The sequence below is a fragment of the Megalopta genalis genome, chromosome 13 (assembly GCF_051020955.1).
Source record: "Megalopta genalis isolate 19385.01 chromosome 13, iyMegGena1_principal, whole genome shotgun sequence".
NCBI classification, from domain to species: Eukaryota; Metazoa; Arthropoda; class Insecta; order Hymenoptera; family Halictidae; genus Megalopta; species Megalopta genalis.
Window position 1 is genome coordinate 9,877,900 of NC_135025.1, and position 21,881 is coordinate 9,899,780.

Here is a 21,881-nt window from a genome sequence, read left to right on the forward strand (position 1 = left end):
AAAGTTCTGTGACAGGGTATGATAGGAGAAGATTAAATATAGTTCACACAGTGTATTTATTATATTTAGAAACAAACAAAGTAAAAGTAAAAAAACTACCTTGTTTACTGACGTATAAAAATAAAACAGAATAACAATATATAACTAATGACTGAACAATCCTCAACGAAATTATTTTTACGTGTTAGTCGAATTATTTAGGAGTTACGAGTCCCTTAAGGAGATCGAATCTGTTTCCATCGGGATGTACAGTGAATATAGATCCATTTTCCCCACGAACACGTAAAAATCCATACTCATCGATACCCAACACCTTAGCTTTTTCTGATGTACCTGTTCTTGATATTATTGTTATGTCTTGATCACTGTAAACATACAAGATACGATTTTAGTATTATGCAGGATACGTTAAATTGTATAAATCTATATCTTTGAAAATTCAACGTCACAAATTCATATTTTGGTATACTCCGTATTCTACTTATCTTAAAGACCAATTTTACAAAAGAAAAAAAGGCGCACGTTTCTTCAATAAAAAAAATGCCAGATTTATAAGAAAGTAACGACAAATCTTTGTCTTGCGCATAATATTTCTTGTTAACGAAGTACGGTAAATTCTCCCCAACTGTCCTTTAGCTTATAAACAAAAATAAACAATTTGGGAAGAGTAGATACGATTATTCGAGCTTTCCAGCTCGTTTTAATAGTTGACGATCAGCGACCTCGTAAGCAAATTATTTAATAAGCAAACAAAAACTTGAGAAACTTACCTGTGAACCCAATACATGTAATAAGCATCCAAAAATTCGTCTATATTTCCACTTTGTACAGTGTCCACCCACCTTTCAATCTCATTAAACACAATGGCAAAATATTGTTCGCAAGAGATGGGCTTTAACTGCTTATTGAAAGTTTTATTAATCAATTTTACTACATCATTAATACAACAAAGTGGTTCGCTATTGGACAAATTGACTCCAACACCTAGGAATAAATGGTCGATGACCAAAAATGTGGTAAGTGGGTTAGGAAGTAGAAGTTTAACATGTAGAGTAATCCCATGGTATGTCTATTTATGTCGAACGTCGTGTGAATAAGGACGAATAAACTAACCCGAAGGAAATGCAATAATTTATATTCGTAAATTACTCACCGACATCACAGATGTTAACACCAGATGCTATTGTAGTTTGAATTAGCATACCACCAACTTTAACTCTCTTCCCAATATATATGTCGTTAGGCCATTTTATTGTCAGATCAACATCCTAGCATCAAAAATAAGGATCTGAGTTAAGTTTACATTATTTCTATATCGTGATGTACAAAATACAAGGTTTATTATGACGTTATTTACTTAGGAAAATCAATTTTACGGGATATTCTTATGTTATGCGAAATGCAGTTATTTTATAAAATTATTGTTATAAGTTGCAATTTTAAGGTAGCATATAGTAGTCTCGTTTTTAATTAGTTTTCATTGTTTTGTTTTGTTTTGTTTTCTTATTAATAAATATTAGTTCTTACATCTACATATACGTAATAAAAAGATATATTGTAATATATATTAAAATAAGTAAAACCAAACCTCGTATTCAGGTAGAGATTTAATTGCAGATACAATCGCGACACATACTAAATGCTGCAAGAGTGGAATACGTTGCCCAAGTATAGTATCAGTCGATATATGCATTTGTAACGTAAATAATGCACTTCCTTTAGGACTTAACCATTGGTTTTTATTTCGTCCTAAAATTTTATTAATGCACATCTCAATCTAATATATTCTTTCTTAAACACCCTAAAAAAAATGTAACGCCAGATTCCGACATTTTCGGCCAACAACGTAATTGTTTAAAACATGGATCGTAAAGATACAAGTTGCAGAACAAGCTAGTATAAAATAAATATCAGAAACATTTTAGAAACGCTCATTTTATATTAAAACAACTGAGTAATACGGTTATTGTATACAAAAAAGGACAAGTAGCTTTTTATAATTATTTATAAAAAATTAATAAATCATAAATATAATATAATTGTATCTTTAATATAATTTTATATATTTATACATTGTTAAAAAAAGTTTAATATACGCACCTCGTCCTTGAGTTTGCTGACTAGGAATAACAGCCAAACCATGTTGTAATTCTACCCCGCCTACAACGTCCATGGATGATTTCATTACATCCGCGTATATTACTAAACGACCTAAATCTTTCGTGGTTAAATTCTGTGAAAAGTATTAATTATGTTAATTTCAACTGCTTAAAGATTAATTAACAAACTGTTAGAAGAGAGAGCTAATACTAATACATTATTATTATTGTTACTATTATTATCATTACAACATAACTAATAAAATAATAGGAAACATTAATTTCTCCATTAAATTTTCCAATTTTCGAAGATCAGGTCAACGTCCTGTTATTATACATATTTGAACGTATTTTTTGGTCAGCTATACTATGCAATGAAAAAGAAAGAATTATACGTAAAATTGAACTACACATAAATTGTTAATAAAATGTTAATAAAATCTTTTATATAACCCATACTTTAAAAGTTGCTTGGAACGTGCAATTTGAGTGGACCACTGTGCTACATATAAACAATTTAAGTATAAAATTGCTTCGAGACATATTACCTCGAAATATTCGATCGTTGAAAAATGTTCAGGACACTGGTGTACCATAATTGGAAGAAACGAACACGAAGCCGGTTTGGAACATGTATTACTTCGGCAAAATTGTATTTCCAAATTTGGTAATTTTAAGGTGTCGTTGGATTCCATCTTGTCTTTTAATCTGTTTAACATATCCAACTTCAACTGCAAAACGTAATGAAAACCATATTATTTCTAAATATTAATTCTATTCAAAATTTTAAGAAGATAAATAGAAACATTATATTATAATTAGTTCCTCTTTAGATGGACCACTCTTTATACACATTGAAAGATATTTTTATGTGTGTCTGTATTTATGAAACTTTTCAAAATGTTCTTGATAAATCATCAAATAAATAAATTAATGAACTATGTCACAAATATAACAGTTCTACGTTGTATGAATGTTATTACTGTCTTACCTCGTGTCGGCCCAAGAAGTAAGCTGGCGTGTAAGTTAGAGACAGACTTGTAGTTTTACGAAGTTCAAGTCCCAAATGTACACTTAACAGATCATTAAGTATTTCTATCCTAGCATCATTGCTTTCTGTTAAAGCCTTAAATTTGTTCTCTTCAAGTTCATATTGCATAGGATTTACCTCCAGATGTATTTGGGAGAAAACAATTTTACCAACGTTTCCTGTTGGGCTGGCAAGTAAAATGCTTGGTGTATGCCATGTCTCCTCGGTTCCAAGCACTTTTACATCAAATAAATGCGAGTTTCCTCTTCTATCTTTTACATTTGACGAAGTCGGCGTAGATATGCTAGATACTCTAAACAGATTTTTTCAAAACATTTGAACTCGCCATAAACACTATCGCCGTTAGCGTGTAATTAAATAGTTCAACATTTAGAACAAAGTATTTGACACAAAGCATCTGTTATTACTTATTTGTCGTTCATATTTCTGTTATTTTTTTCATCATAGATCTCCGAGTTATTAAAATGATTTACTAAAAGTAATTGTAACAAGGAGACTTCAAATGCTTCAAAAAATTATTTATATACAAATTGTGTAACACGAAGTTCCAATATTTTCATGGCAGAAACCAAATTTTTGGATATTATTAACAATGAAAAAATGTAAAATCATGTTTCGTTTTCTAAATGATAAAATTGTCAATGATTGTTTGCGAATACGAAATCAATGTTCATTAAAACTTATGTTAAATACACAAAATATAATAGCTATCTCATAGTATAGCAAGAAAAACTACGTACAAATAAAGAAATACTATGCTTAAAAATGTTCTGTACAATTTGTTGCTGACATTGAAACGTTTGTCAGGAAAAAACTTATCGAATGATATATTGCAGGAGATTTAATGAATTCTTTGAAATTATCGCAACAGTACATGAAAATCTTACTTGACATCCTCATGATCTTGAGAAAATCTTGTTCGTATAGGAGACGCTTGATAACAGAAAATATGGTGCATCATTCTTACATGTTTCCATTTTCCGTAAGAAAAGTGAACAAGCTCATTCTCGCGTACTTCCGCAGTTTTGAACGATGGAAGCAATACATGGAGCACGTCGGAGCATAATGCGAGAAGTTTACCACCACCAAGAATATATTCGACGAGCTGGCTTCCGACTTCATTCCCAACATTTCCGCAAACAACAACTAAAACCGCATTGTCCACCCACGCATCGCTACGTGCTTCGTCTAATGATAATGCATAAATAGTATAACTGTGAAAGAAATTGGTATTTAATATGGTATAAAATGTTCGTTTCACCAATAGATTAGAATCAACAATAAACTAATAAGCATACATACTTAGATGTCCCGAGAGACTCTTCTAATACACTCTTCACATTGTTAAGTGCTATAATACTATCCGCAAATATTAAAACATTCGGTGGCTTAACAGTTTTACAGGGTAGTTTTGCTGTTATTTCCGCCATATTTCTATAAAATAAAATACAGCAAGAACGTTTAAATCAGTAAATTTCTATTTCCTAATCGTCGAATTCTAACTCTCTAACTTTTGTATCAAGCCTTGAACAACATTTTGATCTAGACATAAACATTTTAAAGAACTATTGCGACACTAACGTTAGTTGAGAGTGTTTTGACATATACAATAACTAAATAATAAAACTTTAATTTTATATTATTATCATTGCTTATATGTTAGTAATAGGATACTCACTTTAAATTACCTCGAGGCGGTGCGCCTCTAGTGTACTTTGCACCGAAAATAGTTTTAGTCTTTTCCACAGGCACAGTTGTGGTTTTGATATCAATGCATGATGCCGGCCGAACTTTGTCGCCGTCTGATTCTTCTCTAGTATTTAGCATGTCGAGTGATTTGCTAGCCATACGTAATACTTCTTGACGTGAAATATTCTCTTCTCTGTCAATGTCTGTTGCATTTGATGAATACAGAGTTTCTTGTAGAATGTTTACGGAATCTTGCGTAGAAATCAGACTGCTATTTTCAGTTTCTAAAATGGATATCCAATAGGATTCAGTTTTACTTAATTAAAATCAGCAAGAAATCGTTCAAAATGAGAAAATATTTCTAATTTGGTTTGTCTAATGTCCGTTCGCATAACTGCAACGCGACGATCCGCGTGATTTACTTGAATATACGTATATGGCTTTTCTTCTATGTGTGGGTCGTCATAGTGTGCGAAATCCCGGCCCCTTAATCCAAGTCTTAATCGCTTATTCATTTTTACATATTTAATACGTAAGTAATTATAAGTAATATTAAGTAATAATATTATTATAATATTAATAATATATAATATTATTATATTATACTTATACTACTTATACTTTACTATTATACTTATACTTATATTATATTATATAATAATATTATTATTATTATTAGTATATAATAATATATAATAATAATAAATTAGTAATAATATTAATAAGTAATATTAATTAATATATGCAACAAGTTCCTTTCATTCCTTATTAGAATATGTAAATAAATTGTTATTTTCTACAAAAACATTTTCATTGGTTCAATCTTGCTCCTCACTGTATATTTTACCAAGTGAATTGTATTTAATATCCCAAACAACAATATTACCGTAGAAAAGGTGAAATAAGGAGAAAAGAAGAAGAGAAACAAGCTCATGCATTTTGAATCTCGATGAGAATACATTTTAAACCCATGAGTTAAAATTTGTTAAATGTTTCAGGCTTTCCCAGAAGTTCTAAGAATGATCCATGCAATGTTCCACAAACGATGTACTTTATTACAATGCGTAGAGTATTTGCCTGTATAATATTACCTAATGTTTCATTTGATGCAACTCGATACGAACTTTCGACATCTCTATCTGTTACAGTATTGTCCGGATACATTACTAAGCCTGGAAATTCAGCGACTTCGAGTGTTGTGCATTGCTCCGTTGCTAACCTGGCACAGTCGCTTAATATTCTTAACTTTCCAACATGCGTTTCCCAATCCGTTTTATCTATAAACCCTTCTCAAATGAAACAAAGTTTTTCATTACATCATTAACATATCATCGACGAGAGAAAATATAATCTTTTCAAAAGCTAAACATGAATTGTGTAAAATGAGACACAGAATGCTGATATATGCATAGATCATAAAAATTTTGCATATTAATAATTATAAATCGATAATAATAATATAATTATATAATATAATTATTATTACATAAAATATTATATATTATATATATATATATATATATATATATATATATATAATATGATTATATATAATATATATATTATTATTTAATTAATTTTATATAATTTATATATATATATATATATATATATATATATATATATATATATATATATTATATAAAATATAATAATAATTATATATAAATAATATAATTATAAATTGTTGTGATGACGAGAAATTATGAAATTAGACATATTTTTTTCAGGCAAAAATATGGGATAATTTTGTTATCCACAACTACACAAAAATCTACTTAAGAATTGTACAGACAGTTTAGTTTAGTAGACAACGTCTAAGAATATCTTTGCAAAAATTGTAACTCGTAGGAATGACAAAGAAAAATAAAAAGATACATTTTTAAAGCTTCTTATAAAATACGTGTATCTACAATACACGTTCAAAATCGTAATCTCTAAATGCCGTCACGGGCTATGTTGTAAGCATTACTGACTTTCGTTGACCAAACCAGATCAAATTTTACACAGATCACTTTTTTGTGGAATAACACAATTTTGTGTTTTAATAAATAAAATACAAATAAAATAATTGAACGCTTATAGGTAAGCAACATTCTAATATACGAACTACATTATACTTATTTTTACAACTTATTCTGTACGTAAAATTTGTTCTTACTTTTAGCTGGCGGTGCATTCAGTAAATCGAAGTCGTAAAGACAAGGCTTTCCTGATATCAGGACAGCTGAAAACACAGAGAACCACTTTAATCCGAAAATTTTAATTATCATAATCGAAGTCCGTACTTACTCTGTATACGTTTCAGCAACAAGCCATTATTAATATAACATTGACCTTCCATAGATGCGATAAAAAATTTTACAAGTTTATCTAAATCTGTCTCTATAATTAAATCGATATTTTTATTTGCCGTCCATGTTATAATTAAACCATATTCTTCAACCTAGAATTAATTTACTGGTTTACGTAATGACAATACTTCCAAATGTTTTTATGTACACATATGAAATACCTGTCAGTTATCATTTTACTAGTGTTATAGTAGAAATATTAATAAGCTAGAGAAAAATTAATACAATTGGATTATGTCTATGGTTAATATAAGTCAAATATTTCATTAGGTTTAAATTAATGTATGTGTGCGCAAGCTTTTCAAAACTTAGTATTAAATTAGACGGATTATTGAGAAAGTCACACGAATTCCTAATCATGTGAATCGGACAAATGTCAAAAATTTGGCAACCTTACACGCCGGATTACCAAATAAAATGTATGCATGAGAAGAAACGAATGATAATGATTTACCAAAAGGTTCACTTTATCGATCTCGATGATCGTAAAAAGTATGTTGCCAAGATTCATGTCCAAAATAACTATGCCCGTATCCTTGGTTTTAGTTTAGAAGATGTAAACATATGTATGTTCAACAATATTTTTATTTCACTATATATTTATACGTTTCTCAAATATACATCTCAAATGTTGTAACTTATGATTCGTTTAGTATACAAGTAAATCTAACCCAGAACTTCAAACCACCATGTACAGTAAATTCTTCTTAATTAACTCTCAGCTTGGAAACAAAAATGGATAATTTGCGAAAAGGAGGTACGATTATTCGAGCCTTTATTGACAATCGGTAATTATAAAAACGAGCCGCGAGGCTCGAATAATCGTACATTTTACTCCCAAATTGTCAATTTTTGTGTACAAGCTGAGGGTCAATTAGGGAGAATTTACTGCACAGGGTGTTCCAAAAATGTTCCCGAGGTCATTTGAAGTAACTTTTTCCTTAGCCAAAATGCAATCCGCGGCTTTGTTTACGAATTATTAGCGATAAACACCCTCGACCAATGCGAGGCGAAATCAGCTAGCGCGAGACGGCCGAGCCAATCAGCGGAACTGGGCTCCGTGTGCTCGTTGGCTGGCCCGCCTCGCACCAGTCGAACTCGCTTTTTATTGGCCAGTGTTTTCTGTTAATAACTCGTAGACAAAGCCGCGGATTGCATTCTCGCTAAGGAAAAAGTTACTTCAAATGACCTCAGGAACCTCCCATTTCCGGATTGCGAAAGTCGCATACGCAAAGTTACTAAGGACGTTGATCTTGACAATCTGTCTGATGGTAATCGATGACGGTCGCGTACCTATTAATAAATTAAAAAAGAAAATTGATAAATATCTGAAATTTTGAGGTGCCAATAATGAAATACAGTACGCACAAACTAGGTTTATATTATTACTCAATATTTGATCATTACCTGTTTACGATAATAAAGAGTTAAATCAAAAACTAATTTTCCACTGTGCATGTTTATGTTTGTATATCGGTTCTGTACCACTCCTAAAAATATATTGATGTTGGATTAGTTCGAAAAAAAATTGGAACATAAATTAGTCACGTTTTTTTTTTTTATTTAAAACTAAGAGACTTTTTTATAATATTTGCCTACAGCTTTCGAAGAAAGCCGCGACGAGCGTTGATTAAGTTTTATTAATCTAAACATTAACTGTGTAGTGAAAGTTGTTAGCACGTTCGCCTTGCAATCATAATAGAACTGCATTCGCTATAATTATGCGTCATTCTTATTAGGATATAGTTGCAAATAAATATTATTATAGTTGCAAATAAAATATTCGGTAATTTATCCAAAAAGTAACTGCATACATACACGTAGTGCTGAATTCTGTTGTAACAAATTAAATTCCGGCGGAGAATACATATCTTCATGAATAACTGTACAGAAAGTTCAAATAGAGAAAGTTATCTTTTCAACGAGTGGTGTGAATAACTAAAATATGACGGAAATTAAAATTGGCGAATATACAATGAAACGTTTCAGATGATCGATGATTAGAAATCTATTTAACTATATAAAATAATTTGGCTGAACACCAAAAATGGAAATCTGACTCACGTGTTGCTAATAACAGAGTTCACAACCATCGGCTGAGGGTCATAATAAAATCGTAATTGCAAAACAATTCGTTTTTCGTGATTTCTGTCTAGTAATTGCGATACAATGTTGGTAATTTAGCGACACATAGAGTCAAGTCTATGGATAGGTCTAAAAATGCAGTAAAAAGAAAGAGGATGTTTTCCGAGAAATTTTACGTTTGTATTTCTAAGAATCCTTCATTTGTGTAAATATACGTGGGTAACTAATTCAGTATGTCTGGCTATATGATGACGAAAATGTCACAATCAGATTTTAATCGTAAGTTTCATACACTTATTGAAAGCATACTGAGATTCTCATTTTCTCGAATCTTCTCTTTATTCTGTTGTTTTTTTTATGAAAATTGTGATCAACTTTGTTTATATAGGTCCAGTTAATTTCGTGGACATATAAAAAGCTCAATTAAATAACAGGCAAGTTGGATTATAAGATAATACATAATATACATATAATTATATTATATGTATATAATATAATATAATATAATATAATATAATATAATATAATATAATATAATATAATATAATATAATATAATATAATATAATATAATATAATATAATATAATATAATATAATATAATATAATATAATATAATATAATATAATTATATGTATATTTCAGACGGTATTCTGCTATTATCATTTTAAGAACGGAAGAAAGGTAATATTTACGAAAAAAGTAGTACCCTCCGATCTTAATGATTTTTTAATATACATATTGCGAAGGTCATCATTGTAAGTACATACAGTCAGTCAAAACATTTTTACTGTTTTATAATTATTTTTTTGTATTTTACTGTTATATAAGCTATTAATTGTTGTTCATTTTTTGTTTATATTTTCTATTACCGACTGTAGGCACATCTACCATTATTTGCACCGCACAGATGCGGACAGACCTTAATAAACAACGGCCATCAAATACAATCTATCACTAGCCAGAATGATAACCTTGATAACAAGGTTTAATTAAATAAAACATTATCGAATCGGTAGGGTGATTCTCCTTTTTCTAAATAATTTCTGATACAAGTTTAAGAAACATCAGTTAAATGTAATGCACTTTTAAGATTGTAATATAAACTTTACTAAACAAATACCTTTGTAGCCTTTGTCGTAGAAGTAGGATTAAAACTCTCAAGGTCGGCTTCAACAAGGATATATAATTTGTACTCTGGTTGTAACGAACTTCCAGCAGCGTTAGTTGTATGCAAAGGAAAAAACGTTCTTCCATATTGATACGTTAACCAACTTGAGATATCAACATTTTGCTGGTAAAATAGCAATTCGTTAAACAATCAAATGATGACGGTATAAAATATTCTCGTGTTACACTACTGCTTAATGCATACTTGAGGATATATAGTGCATAACTTCATATCACCGTAATACCATAACAAATTCTCGAGTCTAGCTTCGCTTTTATTTGAACATACAGAAGAAGACATAAACTCTTCGCTTTCACAATCATCCATCGAGGGTTTTGATTCTTAAAATAACAAAGAAAATTCCATTATGCTCTGCACAAATATATTACTGAATTGTCCTTATCTACACGAACGTTAAATAGACACGTGAGTATAATATTAATGGCGATTTTAACTAATGTTTGACCTTTTTTAACGAACTTCGGTATTCAAGTTCGAGATATATGCAGTTTTTCAAAAGAAAAATGCAAAAAGCTTTCATATAAAAATAATTATCTTTAATTCATTACAAAATAAACAACATTTATACTTTCCCCAGATTAATTTACTTGCATCTTATTCGAAGGGTATTAGTGGTTATTAAATTTGACCATGCAAACGTGACATTAGAAAAGATGATAACGCCATGTACAATAAATATTACATCGTATAACTAACCTTGTGTGAAAAACCTAAACTTTTACTCCAACAAAGAGTAAGATGAAAATATAATTTTACAATCATTAACGTTAAGTTCAAATTCAAAATTCTGTGGAAATAGTATTCTGGTTAATGTTTCACTATCATACATCATAGTAATAATAATAATAATAATCGTAATAGTAATAATAATAATAATGAATAATAATAATAATAATAATAATAATAATAATAATAATACCTACAAGTGGTTATTAATCAATTGTTCATGCACGTATTTATCAGTTGTTCATGCACGTATTAATCAGTTATCATTGTTATGCACGTTGCAATAATACGCAATTCAACTGTAAAAAACCGCAAATAGTGCGTTAAATGCATTTCTTGTGCAAATTACTGCCGTATGAATTATTATTTTACGACACGCGTAACAAAAATGTAGTTGTTCAATCAGTGTCCTCTAAACGCAATTATAAACAACATTTGTTTGATTCAAAATTATATTTTCAAACATTTCGTACATTGCCCGCGTTCTATTTTGCTATTAATTCTCCAGAATTTTAGTATGCACATTTGCGGTTTCTTGTGCATATAGTACAGCACTGTGCGTACAAAACCCGTTATCAGGAGTAACTACACACATCTGGATAAGTGAACACTTGTAAAAAGAGCTCGTAAAATTGTCCGTAGTTGTAATTGCTTATTTTATTATTCTCAATATATTTAACAAAATTTGTCATTATTTCTCAATGTTGAAATCATTCTGAAAAACTCTGCTTTCACACGTTTCCACCGATCCAAACGCGTGGCTTCACCCTCAGAAACAACGGTTATTAATATTTTATATCCTCTGCAAGTAGAAGAGGATAAAGAATTCTATTCTGAAGAAGAAAGTAGTCTTATTGGGGCGAATAGTCAACTCTTTCGCATCAGAAAATGTGCATATATTATTTACCTGAAAATTTGTGGTTTCCATAAAAACGATTTTACGGAAACGTTACTTGTTACATTAAAAGTATATTATTTTTAATAAAGTATCAAAATTAATTATTTAAAAAAAACAACTATTTATTTCAACAACTATTACATCTTATATAATATAATAAAATATATATTATATTATATATATAAAATAATTAATTAAAAATAAAAGTACTAGCAGTAAAATTTGAAAAACTGTACTTTTACTGTTGTTTTATGATTTGTAATATGAACAGCTTTTAAATAGAAATTTTAATTACAAATGTTGAACTGTATGAATAACAATAAGAAGGGGGCATCTCAAATGCAAAGGAATAATACTAGTAGCTGTATAATAAACAATATTTGTGCCACAGAAGAAAAAACACAATAGTGCATTGTAAGAACTCCATATGTATTAATGTCGTCTGTTCAACGATGCAATTCAACCACAATGAATCGTCTATGTGACAAGTAATCCAGAACAAAAGGGTTAATATAGCTTCCGTTTACTTAAAAACTGATAGTTACCTATAAATGTTTTGATTTCATTTTCCTGAAAAATACATAATACAACAGCAAAGCACATACATATATCTGTGTACAGTATTGTTTCAAAAATCTCGAAAAATTCCGTCGAATTCATTTAAAAATTTTGGACTTTTGAATCAACCACGAGGAGACTTCCGTTTAAACCTGCAGCCAAAGAATATCGTTATCGAATCTTTGATCTTCGCATCCTGAATTAGGTATCCTTGATGTACAACTTACAACATACAGACTATATTATTGATTCGTTAATTAAGTTGATATTTTCGTTATTAACAGAGAAAAGTAAAAAGGGTAAAAAGAAAAATGAAAACTTTGGGAACTGTGACAATGTATTAAACGTAATGTGATAAATGAATAAAAACAATATTTAGCAGATACACTGAATTTCATTAAAAGATTAAAAATCTGCTTAAAGAAGCTCTAGATACGAAGAAAGAAAGAAGATCTAGATACTATCCTGTTCTAACGATTGACGCAGGATTGGCATAATTCATGGTCCGTTTTCAAGTCTCAGGCTACAAGCGTAGAAGCGTAGCGAATTTTTCAACTAGTTATTATTTCTCGGATTTTTGAGTCAACACTTTTTATTGGTAATACAAACATTAAAAGCGCGTAATAAAATTTGTTAACTTAATAATTAAACAGAAACTAGGTGAAGCAACATTATTCTGGAAGTGCCACTTCCATTTTATTCAAGTATTTTGCATTGTCTACTATTTACAGTGGAGCAGTAAACATGTACAAAGTAATTGAATGCGCAACAAATATACAAAATTAATAATAACGCGAATGATACTTGTATGTAATATTTATTTTATAACTTTACGTATATGTACATAATTATAATATCAAATTAATACTTATATGTGCATCAAAAAGGTTGAGAGAATAAATGATATATAAAATACAAGGAGGATATACATGATAAAAGAACTGAAGCTTGTATAGATAAATACGAAAAATTGTTATATGCGTTATGTACGTAACTAGAAAAATCGTATAGTAATATTAAAAAATTGAAAGTTCAATAGTAAATATAAATAATAATATAATAATATAGATTGGAAAACGTGTTATGTATCAATTATAATGTAGATTCGAAAACATGTTAAAAAACCCTAAAATAAATTATCCAACTATATTAGAGCCTTAATAGAAATTTTCTTACAAAAATATCATTTCAAAATTATTTACTTAGAAAATTTCTGTAATTGAATTTGTTAAGAATGAATATGTAGATGCATATCGTTCGAACCTTTTTTCATTAGCAAACATTAAATATTGTCTAAGCGGGTGATATCATGCAAAAAATGTTTCAAGAAAAGTTATTTGGTACGAAGAAGTGTACTAGATGGCTGAAACATTTTTTCTTCTATCGGTTGTAATGAATCAGATTTCGAATGCAATTTAATGTTATCTAACGGAATGCTATATTTTTGGATTCATGCAATGATAGTACGTTTTATGGCCAATTCAATTTAATTCATTTCCTTTCACGGAAGGGGATAAAATAGTCAAAAACTGACAGTACTGATTATGCTAAATCTACTTAACTCTGTGTTCAACCAAAACAAGTCACACATATTTTCATGGCTGTGTAATTTACGCAGAAGAATATATGTTACTGAATGTGTATACTGAAATAACTCGAGAAATGTTGAAAATTACTGAAACGCTGTAACATTGTGCAGGGTTACGAGTGAAAGGACTTTGTAAGTAAAGAAAGAACACTACAGTTTTTTGTCTATTTTATCAGCTTTCATGAAAGGTAATTACACAAATAACATCTGGTTGAATTCGTCGTAAAACATATTACTATACTATATAGACAATAATATAGCTTTTCATTGAAGAAAATTAAATATGTATTGAAATCTCCTTCAACAGAAAAATACTTCTACCATCTAATACAACCCTCAATGCCAATCAACTTTCTATGTATTTGGCATTGATTTCTTTATTAATGATCGCATTAAATATTATTTCCATAAAATAATTTACACTAAAGTTAAAATAGCCATATCGACAATCACCGAATTTTTTTTAAATAAAATAGTAGCATATCGCAACGATCTCATCGTTTATTAAATTTGATAAAATGAATACATTTATATATAATTGTATCTAGTCTAACTAGTTTAATATCATTACTATCGCGCATGCTAAAAAAGCAGAAACAATAGACGTAAAGAAGTGTATTAATTTAAATAGATTAGATCGTAAGTTATTATTTATTATTAATGTTACAAAACTTAGATAATTGATAACAGCTGCGAAATTATTTACAAAAAATTGTCTTAAACAGAAAATGTTTAATATGTTCTAAAATAACTTCTTTATGTTATATAAAAATGTGTTACATCTATAAAGGTATACTTTATGCAATGAAGATATTTTCATTCCAAATGTATTTCTATATTATATGTAAAAGTATTTCTGCAAAGTATTGTAAAAGTATTTCTGTAAAGTATTGTAAAAGTATTTCTATATTAACAAGCAATGTAAATTGATACAGTGGCCTATAAAAAAAGTCTTCGTAAAAACATACGAAAATTACATCATTATGTTCTATTGATTTAATTAATAGAAGTTTTTTTACAAGCAAATAGTTTATATAAAAGTAGCATGTATGGATCAATCAAATCAAAGTGAATGAACTTCATATTTGATGTCGTGTGAACATTTTTCTAAGCCATTGTATGCAATAAATACTATCACAAGAACCATAAAACTATTTATTTAATAAAAGGCAATAAGTAAGTTTATATGTTCTATAATATATAAACTAAAAAAAAATTCTATAATATATAAATTAACACATTTTATTTCAATATGGAATATACATTTAATTGTAAAAAATGTGATGCTATTGAACCAAATATTGAATTCTAATTCAACTACTAACTAAAATAAAGTAGTAAAACTTCGACCTAAATTTAAGGACTTAGAAAAGCATGAACATTCTTATAAATTGATCAAGTTGTTAATTATTGACTGCGACTATTCATATTCGGATGATAATAATCACATTAAGTTTTTTTATGTTACCTTCTGGTGAAAATTTACTTTCTGAAAATTTTGTGGGAAATTATCATAATATAACTTTGTCAGAGAATTATTTAATTATTTGTAAATAACTGTGACATAATATTTCTATACATGTATAGTCTAATTTAACATCTCTAATAGACACACAATGAAATAAATGAATAGAATTATACAACATACAATAGATAAATACGAACGACACGAATTAACTAATTTCCTTGGATATTAGGCTAAATAGGTGGCAATGAAAAAAGCTATTTTATATCGTTTATAATTCACCATCACCAACTAATATCACTGTTTTAATGCCTATTGCAGTCACTTTTTTATGTTATTTTAAATAGTATCGTAGGTTAATGAATTTATATGTGTATGACGTTAGTGTAATAAAACGTTCGCATGCGGGCCACCCATTAGAAAATATATAACATTAGAAATAATAATATTAATAAGTATACATAAAATGTTGAAGAAGCATAAACATAAATAAGAAAAGTCTAAAGTTAGAATGAAAGCGACGAATATGGAGAAGAAGTTAAATTTACGGACTTCCATTGTTTAAACAAGAAGAGTACAAATAAAGTGTGTATCAAAGTGCGCATGTTGAAGGTGTTTATTATAAGATAATGGGGCAAAATGAAAATTATTGATGGAAAACAGAAAAAGATAAGGAACAGAAGAAATACAGAAAAAGAACAAGACAAAAGAATGGTGAAATATATGAAAGGTACAGAATGAGAAATATGGTAGATAAAGGAATAGATAACAAACTGTGGCTACTGCAAAAGCAGAAATGGAGAAGGGAAGAATAATAATAAAAAGAGTGATAAGAAAAGCTTGGAAAAATAACAGAGTGACAGCAGATATTAAAATATTCCAACTATTTCATCTTTCCTACCTTGAATTAGCTTCATTTAACCTACCTGAAAGCTTCATGATTTGTTTTTTAAACATTCAACAGAATAACTTACAATAAGCCATCCCCTTCCAAAAACTCTAGATTGTGAAATGCTTAAATGGTACAGGAGTTACATCAAATATTAACTACGTTCTTAAATGCAACAATGTTGAATCAGTTTAAAGTATACTTAATTAGTTTAGAACTGTGCACGATTTTTTTCTAATCAAATCAAATGGTAAATAATATAAAATAGAGGAAGATTTATAAAAATATTACCTTTACGCGAATCTACTACTGTTTTATTATAAAACATGATTGATGGATAGTTAGATATATTTCCTTGAAATAGATTACGCAAATGTGCCTTTAAAAACAAGATCCGTCTGGATTGAATTGAAGTTGCTATTGCATACAAGAATGTTAAAATCATTTTGAGATGAGAGTGCTCTTTTCAACGATTGCAAAATCACTTCGTCATGAATATCTGAAACAGAAAGCATGTTATTCTGGAGAAAACTTTTAACGGAAGAGCCCAGTCGTATAATATGGTCTATCTACCCTTACAGATTTTTCAACGAATATATTTGACTAAGAGAAAGCACTTTGGACAAAATTTCAACTCTGTTGCTTACCAATAAGGATAGTTACAGGATTAATATACCGCATGTTAGAGAATTGTTTGAAATTTTGCTATTGTAGACTAGGCCTCGACAATCTGTGGCTCGCGAGTCGCGTACGACTTCTTCAAATTTTTTGTTTCAGATTGTTTGTGGACTAATTAAAAAAAGATAAAAACTGAATTTGTCGATGTTTTCACCGCGGTAAACTAATAGGAAAATTATAAGTAGCCGGTTCTATTCAGTGATTATATTAGCTAATGTTAAACGTTTTTGCAAACGAACCTAAAAAATTATATTCGAGACAAAAGAAAAATGTTTAACATTATCAAATATAGTCATTGAATAAAACCAACAAATATAGCTTCATGCACCACAGCAAAAACATCGATAAATTCGGTTTTTCTATTGTTCGATTATGGTGCACCTAAACAAAATATCTGAAAAAAATTGAGAATACTGGCTGTGTTGGTGTCTTATCAGGAAATTAATATGAAAATAGTATAATTTTTTGTAGTATAATTTGTAGTATAATTTCAAAATACACATCTGCAATTTTTCGATTCTTTCGGTGCATTATTTTGTATGATCGCAGTTTGTGGCAAAAAAACTCTCAGCAAATTCTGTAATACGCAGTTGGTGATCTGAAATATTCGAGATATTTCTTTAATTTCTAAAAGCAACGGAAAAGGGAAAAATGACTTGAAAAACGCGCGACCTAATTTACCCTGTAGCTACCCTCGCGGCAAGCTACAAGGTTGAAATTTTGCGCAGAGAGATTTCTCTCGGTCAGCTATCGAACGTTATAATATTCGCTGAAAATGATGCAAGGGCATTCGTTATAGGCTCGGATAATAACATTGAGAAAACATAACATTTTTGTTTTCTGTTATTGCAACCAATTGCAACTCTTGCACATCTTTTTTTCAACATTTTCTAGTAAACCAGTCTCTCTAACATGTCAAACAAATTCACGTCGTTTGGTCCAGTTTTAAAATACAGTAATCTCTCCCCAAATGTCAAAATCTTGTGTGCTATGAATGGTGCGGTGCTTTCGCTACGGCCCTGTAATTTATCGATTTTCTCGCTACGACGATGCTAAGGTTCGACGGAGTCAGTGAACACGTGTGTTGCGGCACGCGCCGCGGCTCCTTTGACTCAAATTTCCGGAAGGAAATTCATAGTACAATGACATATTTATACACTTTTCCTAATTTTTATATTTTAGAACTGATTTTTTTTCACATATTGCTGATAGTTTCCTGATTAAAATGAGACCAAACATAGTACAGTTTGGGCAAATGTTTCTGTAAAAAATAAAATCGAGAACACGATATAATTCTGATTACATTTATTTATTTAATACTTATTGTGTAATTCATTTTACTCCATTATCGCTGTGACTATATAAGAAAAATACATTGTTATACGTATAAATAATAATTGTGCAGTGTATTTCTAATATACTAAAGCAATCTATTCACCACAAGTGTCATAATGATTATGTACACATTAAAAAGTTACATTGATATTATAAGTAATTATGCATATACTAATTAGATACGTGAAAAAGAATATTCTATAATGAATTGTTTTGTGTTTATTTTGTTTTATTACCATTGTATGGATACGTCCATACTTACTTATTTAATTTTCCTTGCCTAAGAAAAATAATTTCAATACCTGCACCGTGCATTGTATGCAAGGTGGTGTTCTTGCACTGTGAGATGTCATTGTCTCGAATGCCCTACATAATTCATTGTTCACAATCCCATGAAAAATCATTTTCGTGTATAAAATTTTCATGTATAAAAAATTAGAAATAAAATAGTTAAGTCATCGTTTTTTTATTCTAACGTTACAATGTATATATTCATAGTAATATACACCAGCATGCTGGCCGCTGTCTTTTCAAGTACATAGTTTCATTCTCGCCCCAAATTTCGTTCTCTCTTTTTCTCACGAGGCGTTGGCGATAAATATAAAGGCGAGCCGCGAGGCTCGAAAAATCACGACTTACTTATTCTCATAGCTGTCGGTTTCAATTCCGACCCTGCGTCTTTTAGGGAGAGATTACTGCATGTACGAATCTTTTTTAAAGTCACAGTAAATATTTTCTACGCATTATTGTTGCACATTTACAGTAGATTATTGTAATCTTTATCTAGCACTATTAACTACGTCTTTTCAGATTATAAGTTTTTCAGAGAAAAAACTATTCAGAAAAGGTGTTCAATTGAATTGAATCGAATACAATTATTAAATCGAAGGTTCGAATTTTCTCATTCTTCTACAATTGTTTATAATGTATATTACACTCTATTAATTTTATCGCAATGTACAAACATATCACAGATTATTTGGCAAGAGAAACACGCGATTCGTCGCGAATCGATTTTGATGAAACATTGTAGAAAAGTACTGGGTAACTAGGTTTTAACCCACATAGAGCCAAGTGCAGACCCTCAACCTACAACACTTAACTGCTAGAAACCTAAAGATAAAAAACATTTTTCACGAATTAGTTAAAGAGAAATATTGTCATTAAATGTTTCGAATATGTTCGGTACACCCATGCTATGTGTATACCTACGATTCTGCACGACGTGAATTTTGTTTCCGATTGCTTTTCTACAAAATTTCAATAAGTTCTGTATTGTGCCTATTATTCTTGTAAATATGTATAATAATTTTATTTAACTCCGTTAATAGTATATCATTCGAAAGAGAGTTAATTTATACTGCATTTATATCACAATTAAAAGATTACCTAAAAATTGAAATAATGATTTCTAATTTCTCTTATAATATCAGACATTTGGACAACAATATTAAAAATCTATCATTTTTACGAAACTTTTAGATGAAATAGTAAGAATATAAGTTTTTCTCAGAGAAGAAGTTTTATGTCCATAACATCATTTTCTAATATATTACTTTAAACAGATATTTTGAGTTGTACTTTTAACATTTTCCTTTTTCTTAGTTAGTTTTGCTTTTTCACAGTATCTTTACCAGAAGCAATTAATGAATAATTCTAATCCCAATAAATTAATCAATAACATTGATCTTTCAAAATTTATTAATTTTAAGACTGTTTTTAAAAATAATATATATGATTAGCAAATAAACAATGGTTTCAGTAGATTCTATCATCATAAAAGCTTTTCTCATTAATGTCAACACAACAAATAACATGGCTCTTTTACAATTACATTTTACACACATAATAATCTAGACTGTATATGTATAAAATGCTTGATATTGTGGAGTGTAATTATTAGCTTCATATGTATACAAACTGTATTTACAATAACCAAGACTCTCATTATGATTATATTAATAACACATCAATAAATAACTTGATTTGCATTTCTGAAATAAAATAAATAAATTGTAATATAATTATAATGGCTCAATAACTTTTATTAAAGTTTACAAATGAATATAGAAACTGTTATTATAAAACGTTCTATTTCAAATATGCTTTAACTACCTAAACATAATATTAAATTATTAACTTAAGAATATAAGCACTGACTTGAATATTATAAAAAATAAGATATGGAAATATCTTGTTTCATTTGAAGAAATGTATCTAAAAATGAAAATGATCATATAAAATATATCAAAATTCTTTACTTACAGTCTCTAACATTTGAAACTTATTAATATGATACACGATTTCCGTTTATGATATTAAACTTAACTTAAATAATTCGAAATCAAATTTGTCAATACTATTTTACGCAATTCATCCCGAAATAACTAAGAGGGTGGATTGCCGAGACCACCAGTTCGAAAATATTAGGAATAAGTACATTACATATTTCTCTCCAGTAGAATAATCTAATGACATTATTTTATTGTTGCTATTGTTTTCAAAATGAATATTAAGGAATTATTTTTATTTTAACAAAAATATTATTTCACAAAAAACTGTTGGCAATAAGTAATTATACATGAAGATAATTTTACATGGTCTTTATAGGGTTAATGTTTATTACGCACCGATGCATTGACTGATCAATTTTTTCTTAGGTAAAAAACATTCGAAATCGTAACAATAACATCGTGAATAAGAATAAATGGTCACGTACCTATGTTCAAGCACTACACTTCATATAAGAAGTTAAAAACGAAAGGATGCACTAATATTAACTTTTGTTGCCATTTCACACTGATAAACTATGACCATTGATTCAACCATGTAACAGAAAATTTACACAGAAGTGAAACTCCAATGTTCATAAAGAATGGAGACTTAGAGACTCAAATTTTGGTGCGCTTGCGTATAAAAAGAATACAAATGTACAATATAGGGTATGTATGTAATAATAAATGTAATCAAATGTCAATACATGCACATTGTACATTCTCCTCTTGTATGGAAACGGACAAAGGTACGATCAATTATACAAGTATAAGTACAAAAAGTTAAAAAATGCAACGATATTTGTAACGTAATGTAATAGAAAATGTTGCATAGCAGATACAATATATACGCAATTTTATGAAGTTCATCATACACACAAATATAGTTTACTATTCATATATCGTCATAGAAATTTTCTTTGCTTTGTTTGGCTGACAATTCATTGTTGAGACATTGCTGAATATGGAATTCTAAAGTTACCTTCATGAAAAACTTACTTA

The 21,881-nt window shown here is 29.1% G+C and overlaps 1 protein-coding gene across 6 annotated transcripts; it reads right to left on the minus strand.

Annotated features, from left to right (window-relative positions):
* Nucleotides 1-37: 37 nt before the first annotated feature.
* Hcs (holocarboxylase synthetase-like protein) lies at nt 38-21,452 on the minus strand. Of its 6 annotated transcripts, XM_033478022.2 has the most exons (17): nt 21,326-21,452; nt 16,885-17,092; nt 10,653-10,789; nt 10,401-10,571; nt 7,132-7,285; nt 7,001-7,066; nt 5,931-6,125; nt 4,829-5,123; nt 4,453-4,584; nt 4,038-4,364; nt 3,091-3,442; nt 2,648-2,830; nt 2,101-2,233; nt 1,589-1,749; nt 1,154-1,268; nt 771-984; nt 38-365 (listed from the first exon to the last, which is right to left on the minus strand). In XM_033478022.2, exons 2-17 carry the CDS (start codon nt 17,036-17,038, stop codon nt 194-196), a joined length of 2,961 nt encoding a protein of 986 aa, XP_033333913.2. In that variant the 5' UTR covers nt 17,039-17,092; nt 21,326-21,452; the 3' UTR covers nt 38-193. The 6 variants fall into 6 exon arrangements, with proteins under 6 accessions (XP_033333913.2, XP_033333914.2, XP_033333918.2 ...); XM_033478023.2 differs by lacking the exons at nt 16,885-17,092; nt 21,326-21,452 and adding an exon at nt 11,166-14,915; XM_033478027.2 differs by lacking the exons at nt 10,653-10,789; nt 16,885-17,092; nt 21,326-21,452 and adding an exon at nt 9,012-9,076 and having other exon boundaries at nt 10,401-10,539.
* Nucleotides 21,453-21,881: the final 429 nt, after the last annotated feature.

Coding starts and splice junctions, on each gene's coding strand:
- Hcs (XM_033478022.2), bottom strand. CDS start 17,038: ATGATTTTAACATTCTTGTATGCAATAGCAACTTCAATTCAATCCAGA. Junction 5,124..5,930: donor TGCATCAAATGAAACATTAG/GTAATATTATAC, acceptor TATCCATTTTAG/AAACTGAAAATAGCAGTCTG. Junction 3,443..4,037: donor CAAGATCATGAGGATGTCAA/GTAAGATTTTCA, acceptor AAATCTGTTTAG/AGTATCTAGCATATCTACGC.